Source organism: Motacilla alba, chromosome 1 (genome assembly GCF_015832195.1).
Source record: "Motacilla alba alba isolate MOTALB_02 chromosome 1, Motacilla_alba_V1.0_pri, whole genome shotgun sequence".
NCBI classification, from domain to species: Eukaryota; Metazoa; Chordata; class Aves; order Passeriformes; family Motacillidae; genus Motacilla; species Motacilla alba.
Genome location: NC_052016.1, coordinates 12,146,709 through 12,161,235, shown reverse-complemented (window position 1 = coordinate 12,161,235; position 14,527 = coordinate 12,146,709). Strand labels below are relative to the sequence as shown.

The 14,527-nt window shown below is 36.9% G+C and overlaps 1 protein-coding gene across 9 annotated transcripts in view; it reads right to left on the bottom strand.

Annotated features, from left to right (window-relative positions):
• Positions 1 to 14,527, bottom strand: part of EPHA6 (EPH receptor A6) — a 381,012-nt gene that overhangs the window by 183,341 nt on the left and 183,144 nt on the right. For all 9 annotated transcript variants that reach the window (XR_005258586.1, XM_038150645.1, XM_038150636.1 and 6 more), the window contains one exon: positions 8,209 to 8,544. Coding sequence is in view for 8 of the 9 variants with exons in the window: in XM_038150645.1 (XP_038006573.1) it covers positions 8,209 to 8,544 (336 nt within the window). In the remaining variant the exon portion in view is untranslated. The remainder of the gene's footprint in view (positions 1 to 8,208; positions 8,545 to 14,527) is intronic.

Below are 14,527 nucleotides of genomic sequence, written 5' to 3'. Positions count from 1 at the left end.
ACACATAGATAGCAAAATAAAACACTTGTATCTGATGCAATGTATGCCACTTAAGCAAGAGAAAACAACGAAACACAAAATACTCTGAAAAGCCAGTCCTTCACAGAATTAGTTGCACTTGTTTTAGGTCAAGAAGTATGAAAAGGATTTAAAATGGTCTTATTGAAAAAGTCCACTTTAAAACCTCTAACCATGTCTTGAATACCTGAATATTCCTGTTCAAGTGAAGGTTTTAAGGGAAGCCATAAAATAAGAGAAACAAAGAAAAATTGCATATTTAATATGCAATAATCAGTTCTCACTGGAAACCAGACATTGCATGCTGGATGGAAATAAGATTTAGCAGATTATGAGTGTGGCTTTTTTCCCCTTTTGCCCCTGGCCAAGAATGCATCCCCCAATCCTGACACTTGTCTCATCTCTGACAGATGAGGATTCAGACTCAAATATGAAGTCTCACTTCAAATAGGTGTTTTTAAAATACAAGAAAGGGTGTTTTTAAATACAACATGCATTTTTAAATTAAATATTAGGTGTTCATATCCTGGCTACTATAAACTTTCCAGAGAAGCAATCTTTATTATTCATTCATAGGAGCACAGCATAAATTTTACCACAGTAGGAAAACATTTAAAAATGCAACACAGATATGAAGACGGCAAACAGATGTCTCTCATTGTTAGTCTGGGCAGAAAAAGGTAAAAGCATGTTATTAGAAATATCTTGACGCTTACAGAGCTGTAAAATAAACTTCTAAAACTTAGGAAACTATGTAAATTTGAGTCTGCTCTCATTCCAAAGTGCACAACTTAATGCCATTACTGTGTATAAATTAAAACTATTTCCAAAATATGAGCCTAAGGCAAATGGATATGGAAGAGTCAAGAGCTGTTGAGCGTAATGAAGAAACTACTTTTAGGAAGCAAATTATTCAGACAAACTGTTGAATTATTATTGCTTTAAAGACCCTGAACATTATCAGAATTGGTTTGTCATTTCCTGTGTCTTTCATTTTGAACACACTCCCTAAAGATTTGTGTCAAAGTCATGAGAGGTATAAACATGAATTTTTTCAGACTGACCATTTATGATGAATGCCTTCCTTTACTACACTTAACCAAAATCACTACTTTTACCACGAATGCAACAGAAATTATAATTTCACTTATCGTGCACTGGAAACACCAGAGTTTCCTTTGGTTTCCTGTTGCTCTTGTTTTTTCTAGTTTGGTTGGCTGGTTTTTATTTAATGTTTTTTATTTAACTATCTTTCAGAAATGTTTCGGTAAACTTTAGAAACAGGAGGTTCCTGATGTAACTCTGAAGATTTTCCTAAGTTGGTCAATTAACATTTGTTGCAGAAGTTTCTAATTCACTAATTCAGTTCATATCTGAAATACCTTGTTCCCTATCCTGACTAGAATACTGAAGTGGTGATCCTTTCCACCGTGCATCATTCATTGTGAGAGGTTTCAGATAACTGAAATGTGCTTAATTATCTTAACATGGTTCTTAGGCGAGTGTGGAGATAGCACCAATGAGCTTATTCGACATTCTAGTTAAAATCACCAAAGTCAATAAATACACATTTCCTTCTTAGGGGTTTTATCATGTGCTGAATGCCCTTCACAGCTACTGACTACAACAGGAACAAACAAAATCAGGGCGTATTTCTTATCTCAGTACTTTGTGCCTGTCAATTTCTTTGTAATGACTATTTTATATATTTTTCCACAAATGCCCCTTTGAAAAATTGAAATAAACTATTATTATTAAATATAAAATTGTTGCAGCACTTGGGTGTTGCATTTTAGCAACTACAATTGACATCAGAAATCTGCTGAAAATGCATGTCATGGACAAATTGCTAATAGTTGTAAATAATGGTGCACTCTGCAATGAAAGAAACCATTACAGAAGCTGAAAGACCACACTGGTAAGTATATTGTGGGGAAAAATACAACATTGATTAACCTTTCCCCTTCTCATTCAAACTAGAATTTTATTTTGTTCTCCTGATATTGTGCAAGTTAGAAGAATGTAACTTAAAATATATGCACTGTTTGACTTATGGCTAATTCTGGTGTATGAGAGATGAAAGTAAGTTGACTTTTGCTGCCTTAAGAAAAATAAGTGGCCATCCAAATTCTCCAGCAGAAAAAGAACGTATCTGTTAAAAATGTATAAGCATTAAAAAAAAAAATCAGGAAATAAATCAAGATTGTTTCAAAAGTCACTTCTCTCCTATGAATACTGTATAGTAATCAGGCATATGTGCAAAGAAACATCAGCTACAAGTAGTGTAGCTGTACAGAGGTGTACAGATGAAAATCTGTGATTAACAACAATGTTGAACAAAGACCTTGGCTCTAAACTCAATTCTGGCAGACCTGTACTAGTCTGAGAACTGAGATGCAGAATTTCTTTCTTGTGGTTTTCTTTCCAATTGAAAATGCTTAATTTATATACACAGTGCTATAAATATGCATACATATTCATATAATTAACATACTGAAAATTGTTTACATAATGCTGAATTCCTTTAAAAATGTATTGTTTAAATGTATTATCATGCATCTCGAGCTTTTTTTTTTGCTGTCTTCACATCACCTTCAGTATAGACATTTACAGACTATCCCTAGCCAGTTACCAAGAAGTTGATATTTCTCTTCAATTTTTTCCCAAAAATAGCATCAGCAATGTTGACAATAGTGCAGTGTTGGGTGGAATTCTCAATGCAGCTGTAGATGTCCAGTAAACAAATGCCATAAAGCTCATTTTTTATTGTCATCTATGAAAATGTCATGTTCTTTCCTCCATGTGGGCTGGAGCTCTGGCAATGTCTGATGGAGGGTTTTGTCACTCTCATAACTGACTTTTACTTGATCTTCTGTTCCAATAATTAGCCATTTAGAAGAGCTGTTCTTTTAGATTTACAAGCTATTAACATAAACAGCATGGAAGATGGTTCAAAGAGGCTTCATCATGTCATTATGAAAAGAGAGGCCTTCTTGACTTTAAAGTCACAAATTACAATCTTGTCTGTAGAGATTTGAGACTCAGGGGGAAAAAAGGAAAGTTGTCTTTTGATTAGGGTGAATGTTGGGTGCTACTGTGGGAATCAATTTAGGATGAATGAACAGGGAACTCCCTTGCCACCCCAGTGAGGATCCTGAAACTCTACTGTCACCAGCCACAAGGATTATTCTTGATAAACTGATAAACTGTCCTGGTAGTGTTACTGAGACACAGAATGTCAGCCAGATGAGGCTCTTTACCACTTACACCATCTCCACAGTGATTATAATACTTCATGAAGTATTATATCACCATGAATTTAATTCCTGGTGATACAGTCGTGTTTATTCCTGGAAGAGACACTGAAGTTCTTCCAGGTATTCAACAATTCCCACAGAATAGAAGTTCCTCTTTCTACAGATTGTCTCCACTGAACTATAAATATGTCTGAGGAGCCACCTGTACTAGAAATAGACCTTAACTTGGTTAGAAAAAGGAATTAGATTAAACACTTCTAAACACTGGCAAGATATTACCATCAGATTAGGAAACATTGTCTAGGATGTATCTGCCAATGGCTCACATAAAATAAGATGTATTAGACAACAGAATCCTGACAGATTTGCACTTTTGGGTCTGACTGAAACTCTCAGCTGTCAACATTAGACAGACACAGAAAAATGAGACAAGTGTTTCATACAATGGTAGGGTGTGTGCCCTCAGAGTGAAGTTGCTCGTGCCTCAGATTCTGTCAGCTGGTAGCAGGTCTTGGATGTCACAGAGACCAGAGTCACCCACAAACTGCAGAATGGAGCAAGGAGAGGACTTTCCAGGATGCAGTGGCAGAAAGGGAATTTCTCCAGTGTAAACTTTCCACCACTTGGGATATGTCTCATATTCCCACTCCTTCTAGTGTAAAGATAAAACTCCCTCTGTTTTAAAGGAATAGAATGTATGAATGCACAGTGAGTGAAAGAATACATGAACTGTTATTTGGAAATAGGAACTACTGTTTTAAGTTCTGTTTTGCTTAATTATTCATCATTTACTACTTTAATTATGCATGAAAAACCTCCAATACTTCTGAATTTTCTTTAGGCAATGCAGACACTATGGCATGCTAAGAAAGTTAAATATTGAGATGTCTCTTCCTTCCATTAGTCAAAAGAGAAACATAAATTACAGCTCAGCATATAATTCTCTGCTTCTTCACACAATGATTTAAAGTTGACTGAGTACAATTACTTTGTACTCAGCATATTTACTGCTGTATAAAACTTTCTCTCTCTCATAAAGAAAAGGCATCCAGGCACTTTTCTGAACAATAGCATTGTTAAACATTTTTTGATGAGGCTTTTTGTGAAAACATGTTTTATCTTTCAGTTGTTTATAAATCACTTTAGCAGTGATTTGGGAAAGTGCTTTAATATGTACTAATGTTCCTTCAAGAGCAGATACTTTGCTTAAGTGCTTTTCTGAGCAGAATCCTGTTTATCTGTCCATTTATCTGAGTTTGAAGTGAGGATTTATTCTGATATCTCAAAACACTTTGAAACAAAGCTGCTGAAGGATAGCATATAGATCACTTCCCTCATCTGTCTATCTGCAACATTTGTACTTCCTAACCCACCCTGCCCTATCCTTGTTTGCCCCACTGGCTGGACAGGACACAGCACATGCTGTGATTGTACAAAACCATAAATATATATATTTTCTTGGCTAGCCAGTCAACAGGCAGACTGAGTGGTCATTCAGCTGGTGTCTAATCAGAAAGTAACCCTCACGTGGCTGAACTTTGCTTTTCAACTTGCAGACCTAACCAAGGGCTTGGTGACTTCACAATTCTGTCGAATCTTTTTTTCTGTTATCAAACTCATGTTGGCTAATGGGCTCATATTTCTTTGTGGTGCCTGACAGACAATGTGGTCACAGAAATTCTGTTTCCCAATGAAGCCAAGGGTTTAAAACCAAACCCATGGATGTCAAACTTAAGAGTCCTTGTATAAAATTAAAGGAAAAGGTAATCGATATTACCAAGTGAATTTTACAACACTTACTCATATTAGTGTTAGTGAATTTTTTTTAGTATTTGATCAGGTCTGGTAATGCTTTAGACATCAAATTACAGAGAGGTTTGAGTTTGCGAAGCCTTTTTTCAAGCGTTGCTTTCCTTCAGTCTGCTACTTGTCACTGTTAAAGCCGAGTACCACTCTTAATCTTGTTGATACTTGCAACTGCATGAGGAGGCAGTTAAGATTTTAATATTAGTTGCGGTAGGGCTCTGTGCATAAAAATCAGCTTTAATCACTTTTGAATTAGTTCGCTTCTCCTGTCAGCAAATATTCCCCCTCTTTGATGCTCTCAGACTACTCTCTTCACTAATGCGGCAGTATACAATTCTTCAGTTTCTGTGGATGCCCACAGAACCCTTCACTGAATTACTTTATTCAGCAACATTGTTCTCCAAAAAGAGAGAAAAGAAAACCCCCCAAAGAACAAGCTAATAATTTTGCATGTTTAATGACAAATCTCTTAATTTCACACAAACCAGTCAAAAGAAAAGGCCACTAGAGGGAAGTAAATCCAATAGGCTCAAAGAAAATAAAATTTTTAAAAAAACGTACTCTAAATGATGGCAGCTAACAGAATGGTTTGGACTTGCAACAGCAGAAGATTTTGGTCTGTATTCTTAACAAACATATTACAACTGAATAAAACAATTAACGTATTTATAAAGAGGTCTTGCACTTCATGCAACACACATACCAAAACTATTAAAATACTATGTAGGAAAAGACTGCATATTAAAAGGTAGTATCAACATGGGATAAATATTTTGTGTAGGTATCATTTATTGCACACTGCATCTTTCACATTAGACACGTATCAAATGCAAAATAATGGATTTAAAGCAATATCTTTGGCTTTAGGACCTTGTAAAAACAAATATATTTTTGTTCTCATGTCATATGTTTAATCTGGGATCTTTTTTTTCTATGAATATGTGCACAAACCTGCAACATCATGCAATAACTACTACCCATTTCATATGAATTAGGATTCTAAGGAAAGACTACCAGCAGTGAGCTTATAATAAAATCTCTGCAATGTTCCAAAGCTTTAGTTCTACAGCTTGCTTTTCTGAGGTTGGATACCCTAGCTTTTTCTATATCCCTTCTTATTTATGACTAAAAGTAACTCAAAAAGATGTCCATTTTTCTCTCCATGCTTTCCATCAACAAAAACCCCATGAATTTTCTTCCACATTTCATACAACACTGCATTTCTTTCTTGTCCTTTTAAATATATAGTCACCATGCTTATTGTTTTATACAGCTACACAGCCTGTAAGCCCACAGATATTTTTTTCTTTGTAACTACATTTTATATATGACTCCATTTCATTTATTACAGCGCTTTCTCACGCAAAGCTGTCTTTTTATATCCAGATAAACTGATAGATATTCTGAAAATCTGGTCTTAAATCCTCTGAAGCCTTTCCAATAGCATTTTTAGTAATGTAAGAATTATTAAAGGGAATGCAAACAGTCTACAGTTTACTGTCAGTGTGTCAAAAACTATCAAAGCATTGGTCTTTTCCCCGTTTTGAGTAAACTGCAGAGAAAATCTATATCCTTAAACCAGGGACAAACAGCAGCAAAAGACATTATTTTTAAAAAGCCTACCACTTAAATACACATCACAAGCTGTGTTACACAGCTGTTATCCACTTTAAAAGTGAACTGTATTTCAGGTGACCTCCACCTGGGCAAGCTTGGTGACTACATTTAATACCATGGAGCAAAACATCCAAAAGGAAGTTTACACAGGGGAAGTTTACACAGGGGAAGTTTCTGATATCTCATTTTCTCCCTTAGTGAGAAAGGGAAAGGGAGATGCAGGTTTCTAACATGATACATTGCCTCAATGCTTCAGGCAATTGTCAATACAAGGCCTATACATCATTAGGCATCTTATATAATTAGCTCTTCTGTTACCATCATGGACAGTGAGTGAGTGGGTTTTGTGCTTTTCCAAATCAATTTTCATTAATATTATTAGTATTACCATCAGTGTCATTATTATCATCATCATCACAGCAAGCTGTTCATTTTTGTATGCCCAAAGGCAAATGAGTCATTACTTACTCATTGACAAAACCACTCGTCCCAGATACACAGGTAAGCAGATTTTTGCTAGGCTGATCAGTGAAAGAAGCCAGGGCCTTCCCTACAAGTGGAACAGGATGCTCCTGAACATTAGCACTTTTACTTAGCAGAAACATATCATCAAATGTGTTCTACTCCAAACAGCAGTTCTGCCAGCTCAGTTCCTGTTCTACATTAAACACTTCAGCTGCAGTTGCAATGTCACTGCACAGCAGGTAAAAAACATTTCTGGAACAAATGTCAGCAAGGGATAATTCTGAAATAACCTTCTTGCCTACAGTTACACAAGCCAGAAGAGAGCAGTGCTATATGGATTGCATTGTTGCTAACCTATGATGCTGTTTCCTGGCACAGTATTTCCAAAAAAGAAAAAGTTTCAAAAATAAACAAAAAAAAGAGAGCTCTTTTAGTTTCCCATGTTCCTCACAAAGATTCACCTTGGACATGAATTCAAACTGAAATGGGGGCAAGAAAAAATCTCAAAACAATAATGCAAAGTTTACAATTAAAGGCATAAAAAAAATCTATTAGGATACCTCACCTTTAGGAAATGGCTCATACACATGCAGAAGTATCTTACAGTGAGGTAAACTCTATTATCTGTTCTATGAAACACAGATACCAAGGAAAGTGAGTTCACTTTCACTCTGCCTTCGAACTGTGGAGCTGTAACAGATAACCTGTGGTGTTTTACTCTTGCAAAACTGAAGTTGCAAAAGTACCAGAGAGACTCCAGTCCTGAAGAACCACAGCTGGTCTCAGACGGCTAAAGCCTGCACCTAATTTTAAACAGAAATGTATGGGTTTGTGCCCTATGTAATAGGGTCAAGGGCCACCTGCCAAAAGCATTTAATGCCCTCATCAGCAGAAGCCAAAAGTCCTCATGGAAGGCACTTAAAAACATCCAGCAATCTGCAAAACCCCCTAACCACTGACCCAGGCTTCCAAGAAACACAGGATCCCCGCAGCGAGCACCCAGGTGGCAAGGACACAGCGACAGACGCACAGCGCTGGCACTTACCATCTTGGTCTGTGGTGACCGTGATGGCTGTGAACTGCTTGGGGGAGAAGCTGAGCTCCGAGACACCGTTGGTGGCCTCGATCTCGAAGGTGTAGTTGACGTGCGACACGAAGTCGAGCACGGTGACGGAGGAGTTGGTGAGCCCTGTGTGCCGCGGGATGAAGCGGATGCCTCCGCCGCAGATCTCACACTGGCTGGCATCCGAGCCGCACTTCTTACACACCACGCTGTAGGTGAGATCCTTCCTCCCACCCGTGTCACTTGGGGGGCTCCACTCCAGCATCAGCGCCGTCTCGTTGATGTTAAAAACCACATTCCTCGGAGCAGAGGGTGGCCCTGCAGAAAAGGAGGGGAAAGCCTGTTAAGCCGGTGTTATCTACTTTGGAGAAAAAAACTGCCTGAAGGCAATTATTTGCAAATAAGAGCTACATTTCAGTGACAGATTCAATGTAAAAATTAAAAGTTGTCTACATACAATCCTTGAAAAAAAATGAACAATGAATTGGCGACATCATAAAAAGCTGAATAATCAAAATAACTTAGAATTAATTCAGAAAGTTTGGCATTCACATTCTCTGAAAAATCCCTTGGCCCAGGATTTTTCTCCTGAGAAGCTGAGAAGCCTCAGAGAAAAAGGAAAACAATAATTATCTCATTTGCTTCTCCTCTGTTTTGCTTATGTGGAATGTGTTTGGAGATTGTTTACCAACAGGTGATTGTTTCATTGGATTCTGATGTGAGTTGTTTCCACTCATGGCCAATCAGTGCCAAGCTGTGTCAAGACTCTGGAAAAAGTCACGAGTTTGCATTATTATCTTTTTTAGCATTCTGTAAATGTCCTTTCTGTATTCTTCAGTACAATTTAGCATTCTTTAATATCATAAAATAATAAATTAGTCTTCTGAGAACATGGAGTCAGATTCATCTTTCCTTCCTTCGTCTGGGGGCAATGCAAATACAATAAGAAAGAATTTAAGATAACACAAAAATGACTCGGGAACATCAAACCTAGACTACATAACCCAAATTTTCAATGGCTCCTGATGCTGTAGGATACTGAGGGAGAGCTCTAACCACAGAATTTATATCCTTATTTTATGTCTAGTAATGTAGGCTTTTCTGAGACTTAAAATCTTTGATGTTTTGTAAGAGACAAATTGAGTAATAAATAAATAACAGCTTTGGAATAAAGACATGAGGTAAAATTGCTTGTATTAGTTTTGCACTGCCAGATATTCTTTCCATCCTTCACTGCTTATCCCCAGGGATTTCTTTGCTGCTGTTCATTAACAGGGTTGGGTGGCAACAGGCCAAGACTATTAGGCATAAGAAACAGTTTACAAATTTTCTTTCTTTCCCACCTGGCATCTCATCAGCATCAGGATAACGGTGAAGACATCAACTTTTCAACTTAAAGGTCTAAAAGGATGATAAGGAAGCAGGCCAAAAAGTACTTTAAGGGTATGAGGAGGAATGCAAAGACAACAAGCAGGTGTTAGAGCTGTCTGTGCACTGCCAGAGTACCACAAGTGACCCATTTCCAATTTCCCACGCATCACACAACAGTCATGGACTGTCCCACAAGTTTTAAGCTGCTTGCTGACTTACTGTGTAGGATCACACGGAAATCATCCGAGGCTTTATATATACATATAAAAATAAATATATAGAGTGATCTAGTGATTGCCCCCTGCACCAAGCATTGCTGTGGCACCTCGAGTCCTGTATCCAGTTCTAGGCCCCTTATGTAAAGAAAGGCATTGAGGGGCTGGAGAATGTCCAGAGAAGGGCAATGGAGCTGGAGAAGAGTCTGGAGTACAGGTCTGATGAGGAGCAGCTGAGGGAGCTGGGGTGTTAAGCCTGGAGAAAAGGAGTCTCAGGAATGACCTTACTGCTCTCCAAAACTCCCCAACAGGAGGGTGCAGCCAGATGGGGGTTGGTCACTTCTCTCGGGCAACAACTGACAGAAAAAGGGAAATGGCTTCAAGCTGTGCCAGGGGAGAGGTTCAGGTTTGACATCAAGAAGCATTTCTTCATAGAAAGGGTAACCAGGCATTAGAATTTACTGCCCTCAGAGGCAGTGAAACCAAATTCCCTGGAGGTGTTCAAGAAACCACAAGATGTGGCACTTAGTGCTGTGGTCTGGTTTACAAGGTGGTGATTGATCTAAAGTTGATCGTGGTGATCTTTCTAATCTTCATGGTTCTGTAATTCTATGATTCCATATCAGATTCCACAGTCTAACAGAAGAAATTTACCAACTAATTATTTTTTAGATAGGAATTAATGAAGGGGTGATGGAAAGGTACAAATTGTTACAGGATATCTGAATCATCTCAATTTCTTACTGTATTAGTCTTCTTCCACTTAACGTGTTACAAGCAAGCACTTACAGATGTATGATTTTCAAAACCAATTTTGATGTAATCCCATAATAAAAATTATTACAAGAAACATGTACTTGGAAAAATGTGAGGCCTTATACTCCCAGTGTTGATATAAGTGAGATGACTGTGGTAAACCCAACGGCTGACCTCTGGGGTTTTTGGGCTGAATGAGTTGAATAAGCATTTTATTCCCAGCTCTCAATAAAATCACAGCGCCTCACCAATAGTTAGCAGAACTTGGAAAACTTTCAGCTTGCTTTGCAGCTTTTGATGATTTATAAAACTGCCAACAGGACTTGGGCATAAAGTTTTGATTGGGGCGCTGGTAAAATTTTGAGTGAGCTTTTCCTTACTTCAGAGTTTCCTAAGTAGACTGAAAGGCTACAAGAAACATTTGCAAAAGACACCAGCTAATTTTTACACAGACCATAACATTCATAATTTTTATGTGATGCCTTTTATTTATTTATGTGGCATAAGCATGGGTATAAAACCTGGAATGCTTCTAAATAAAAAGCTGCTATTGTGTGGGAGTGCTAATGTGAATAATAAACATTAAGCTTTTCTGTGAACTGTAATTCAGCCACTTTTTCATTTCTGGTATTTACTTGTAACATGTAATAAGAGAGTAATTAACTTTGTCCTGAAATAAATGATGTGTTACCTGCTGGATTTCAAGCACTTGATATTTAAAATAGATTGAAGTGTTACACTGCTTTGCATTTTTTTTAGTGGATAAGAAAGTTTAAAATCTTTTGAATGGATGAGCATTTATTAACACATGTATCTGTCCAGAGTTATGGTTAATAGATCACCAACCTTCCCACAAAATAACTATGAGGATGATGGTTCTAGCTACTCTGGAAAACAGTCCTGAGACTGGAATAAGCTAAAACCAGCACACATTACTTCAGCTTCAGTTCTTATTCTTTATGTTTGGAAGACAGGAATAATTATGTTTCCTCCTAAACTATGCTGTGAGAATTAAATAATGACTGGATCTTTAAAAATTCCCACTGTTAAAACCATCGAGGAGTTTTCAGAATATGGAGGATGAGCTGTAATCACACTTCCATATGTGCATAACTTTAAGTAGATGAGTAATCCCCTTGAAATAATTGGTAATATTAATGCACGTAAAACTAAGCAGCTGTGTAATTGCTTGAAGGATTGGAGTCAGTGTTCTAAAACCGGCTTAAATTTAGTCTTACATAAACTATAGATAGTATGACAACAGGTCATCACAGTTCAAGATTTTTTTATATTATTTCATTAATTTTGGCAGGCTCAAACAGGAATGAATATGAATCTGGGCAATAGGAGTGTTTTGTCTGGGTTTGTGGATTTTGATTTTCTATCAGATTTTCCTTGTACTATATGGAATAGCATCTACAGAAGAACCAATACAGCAAATAAAATACTTTTAAAAAAGATATTTTTTCATTTGTATTATAGAGTGAAGGTTCTTATAGTTTGTGCCTTGTTTCTCAGTTGTAAGAAAAATCATATATTATTGTGCATTCACATTTCAGAGAAAAGGAAAACTATCAATTATGTTAGAGGTGTCTTAAAGTAGATGACTGTCCTCTTACAAATGCAGGAAAAACCCGCAAATACACTTCATACTCAAGGCCCCTCATGCCAATTTGCATGAGGATTAAATAGCTTTTTAATTGCTGTTAAATTATGCCAGTTAAACTGTGATTTCATGCAAATATTAAGCTGTAATGACATGCAGTGAATCATTTACTAAGATTTAGAACTTGGAACAAAGAGAGACAATTAATTGTAATCCTCAGATTCAGCTAAATTATGTGTCACTGGGCTTTTATGAATGTGGCCTGATTGCTTTGTTATAATTTATAAATTATACAAAGATTATTTGGCACATTGGAAAAAGCTGGCAGCAATAACCCTTCTGCAGACATCTGTATGCAAAGCTCTCAGGGTTTTCCTTATATTGATTTTTAAGAAAAAACAAGTAGATTGGTGAAAATAAGGGATCCTTTCCTCACAGCAAAATTCATGACTTTGAGTTTTATGTGAAAGAATAAAATACAGTTCAGATGGATGAGCATTATAAAAACATGCAGCTCTTCTGCTGAGATGGAACTCAGCCAGAGCATGAGTAATGTCTTCTGCTTCATTTACAAATTACAATGAGGAAGTATTTTGACACTTGCTGTGGAGGAGACTGGCATGGCTGTCTTATGGTGAAGCTGGTCTGCTCTGAAAGCAACAGAGCTGAGTTTGTGCATCATGCAGTGCTTTGCACCTCATCTCCTTTTATGTATTCTCTTCCTCTCTGAAGGCAAAGTGCATATTCCTGTGTATGGAAGCAAGAGGAGCAAACCCAGCACTGCAGAAGTCTGGTGAGGGCAATGCAGTATTTTCCTCACTTGAGAGTGAGTAAAAAAAGACTTGAAAACAAATGGCTACTTTTTAAGTGAGAACTGTCCATTATACACTATTGGTCTCTTAGAATTTTATGTCATTTGACTACTGATGTTACAGCAGAAGGGCAAAGATTAACCATCACCTTAGGATAGTCAGAATCAGCATCTGGTTGTGTCCCTTGAGTTCATGATTGCATTTTGGTATCTATATATATACCATAGATAAATAGTGTCACTTGATATAGAATTACATTTTTCCCTTCTCACTTATTCTTTTCCTGTGAGGCAGGCAGGAAGAATGGAAGCCAGTGACTGCAAACCAATATCCCAAGTCTAAGCATAATGTTAAATTGCAAAAAAATGTGTGTGTGTGTATATATATATATATATATATATATATATATATATATATATATATATACACATATATATATATATATAACAATAGAGGCAGTAAAGACTTCAAGTGTGTTGCCTGATTTTGCTGCTGAAATTCAGTGTTGACTTAAAAACAGAGGACAGAGGATATACTTTGTGGCAGAAGTTATTGAACAGAGCATAAGTTTGTCAGGTTCAAATTGTTTAAGCATAACATGAAAAGAGAGGAATTCAGACAACTCAGACGACCAACATAAGCCTGCCTGACCTTGAAAAGATGGATCAATTCATCCAATTACTTCATAGTGGGAAATGTTAGAGTTTATGTACAGAGAAATCAGACAGGGGATTAGATATGATGCTATTTGTTGCTCACTGTGTATGCAGAGATTGCTGATAGAGTACTTGCATATGGCAAAGAAATACAATAAGGAGGAAGAGTAGCAGTGAGAGATTGATAAGAAGTGTAAATCAAATGAAAAGAGCCTAGGAGAAGGAGATTAACAATATATTCTAATGTAATTTTCATTCCTCTTACTGAAATTAGATTTCTATTATGGTGTTCCGCAAAGTGAACACTCTCCTCTACAAAATGCAGCTACATAAAGGAAAAGTGGAAGCTGTACAATTTTGTAAAAGCACACAGGACTTTCACAGAATTAATCACAGTGGATTTGAAGCTCATCTAGAAAGAAGTGGATGCCTGTCTTAAATCAAGGTGGGTTTTTTTTCCCCATAATTTTTTTTTCCATAATGCTACATATGCAAGTTTCTGCCTAACCCCATACTGCCTAACCCTACACAGGAATGAAATTAGAAAACAAAATATCTACCTTAAGCATATTACCTTGCAGGATATGGGGGAGCAAATAAAGTGGGCATCAATAAAGTCAGCCAAAATGTTTGAACATGAAGACATTTGTAAGGGGTATCCACTGTTCATTCTGTGTTTCATTCAAAAATATCTCTCCCTTCAAAGGTCCGAAGAAAAATTTGCTTCTTATGTCATGTCTCATATGTCAAGATAGAAATCTGAAAATGAATATGGAAAATGCAGATCTTTCCCAAAGGCGGTTATGTAAAAATGGCATTTCATTTCTGCACAGCATTTTCTATTTAGTCAAAGTTCCTAATTTTCTTAAAACTTTTCAACACCTT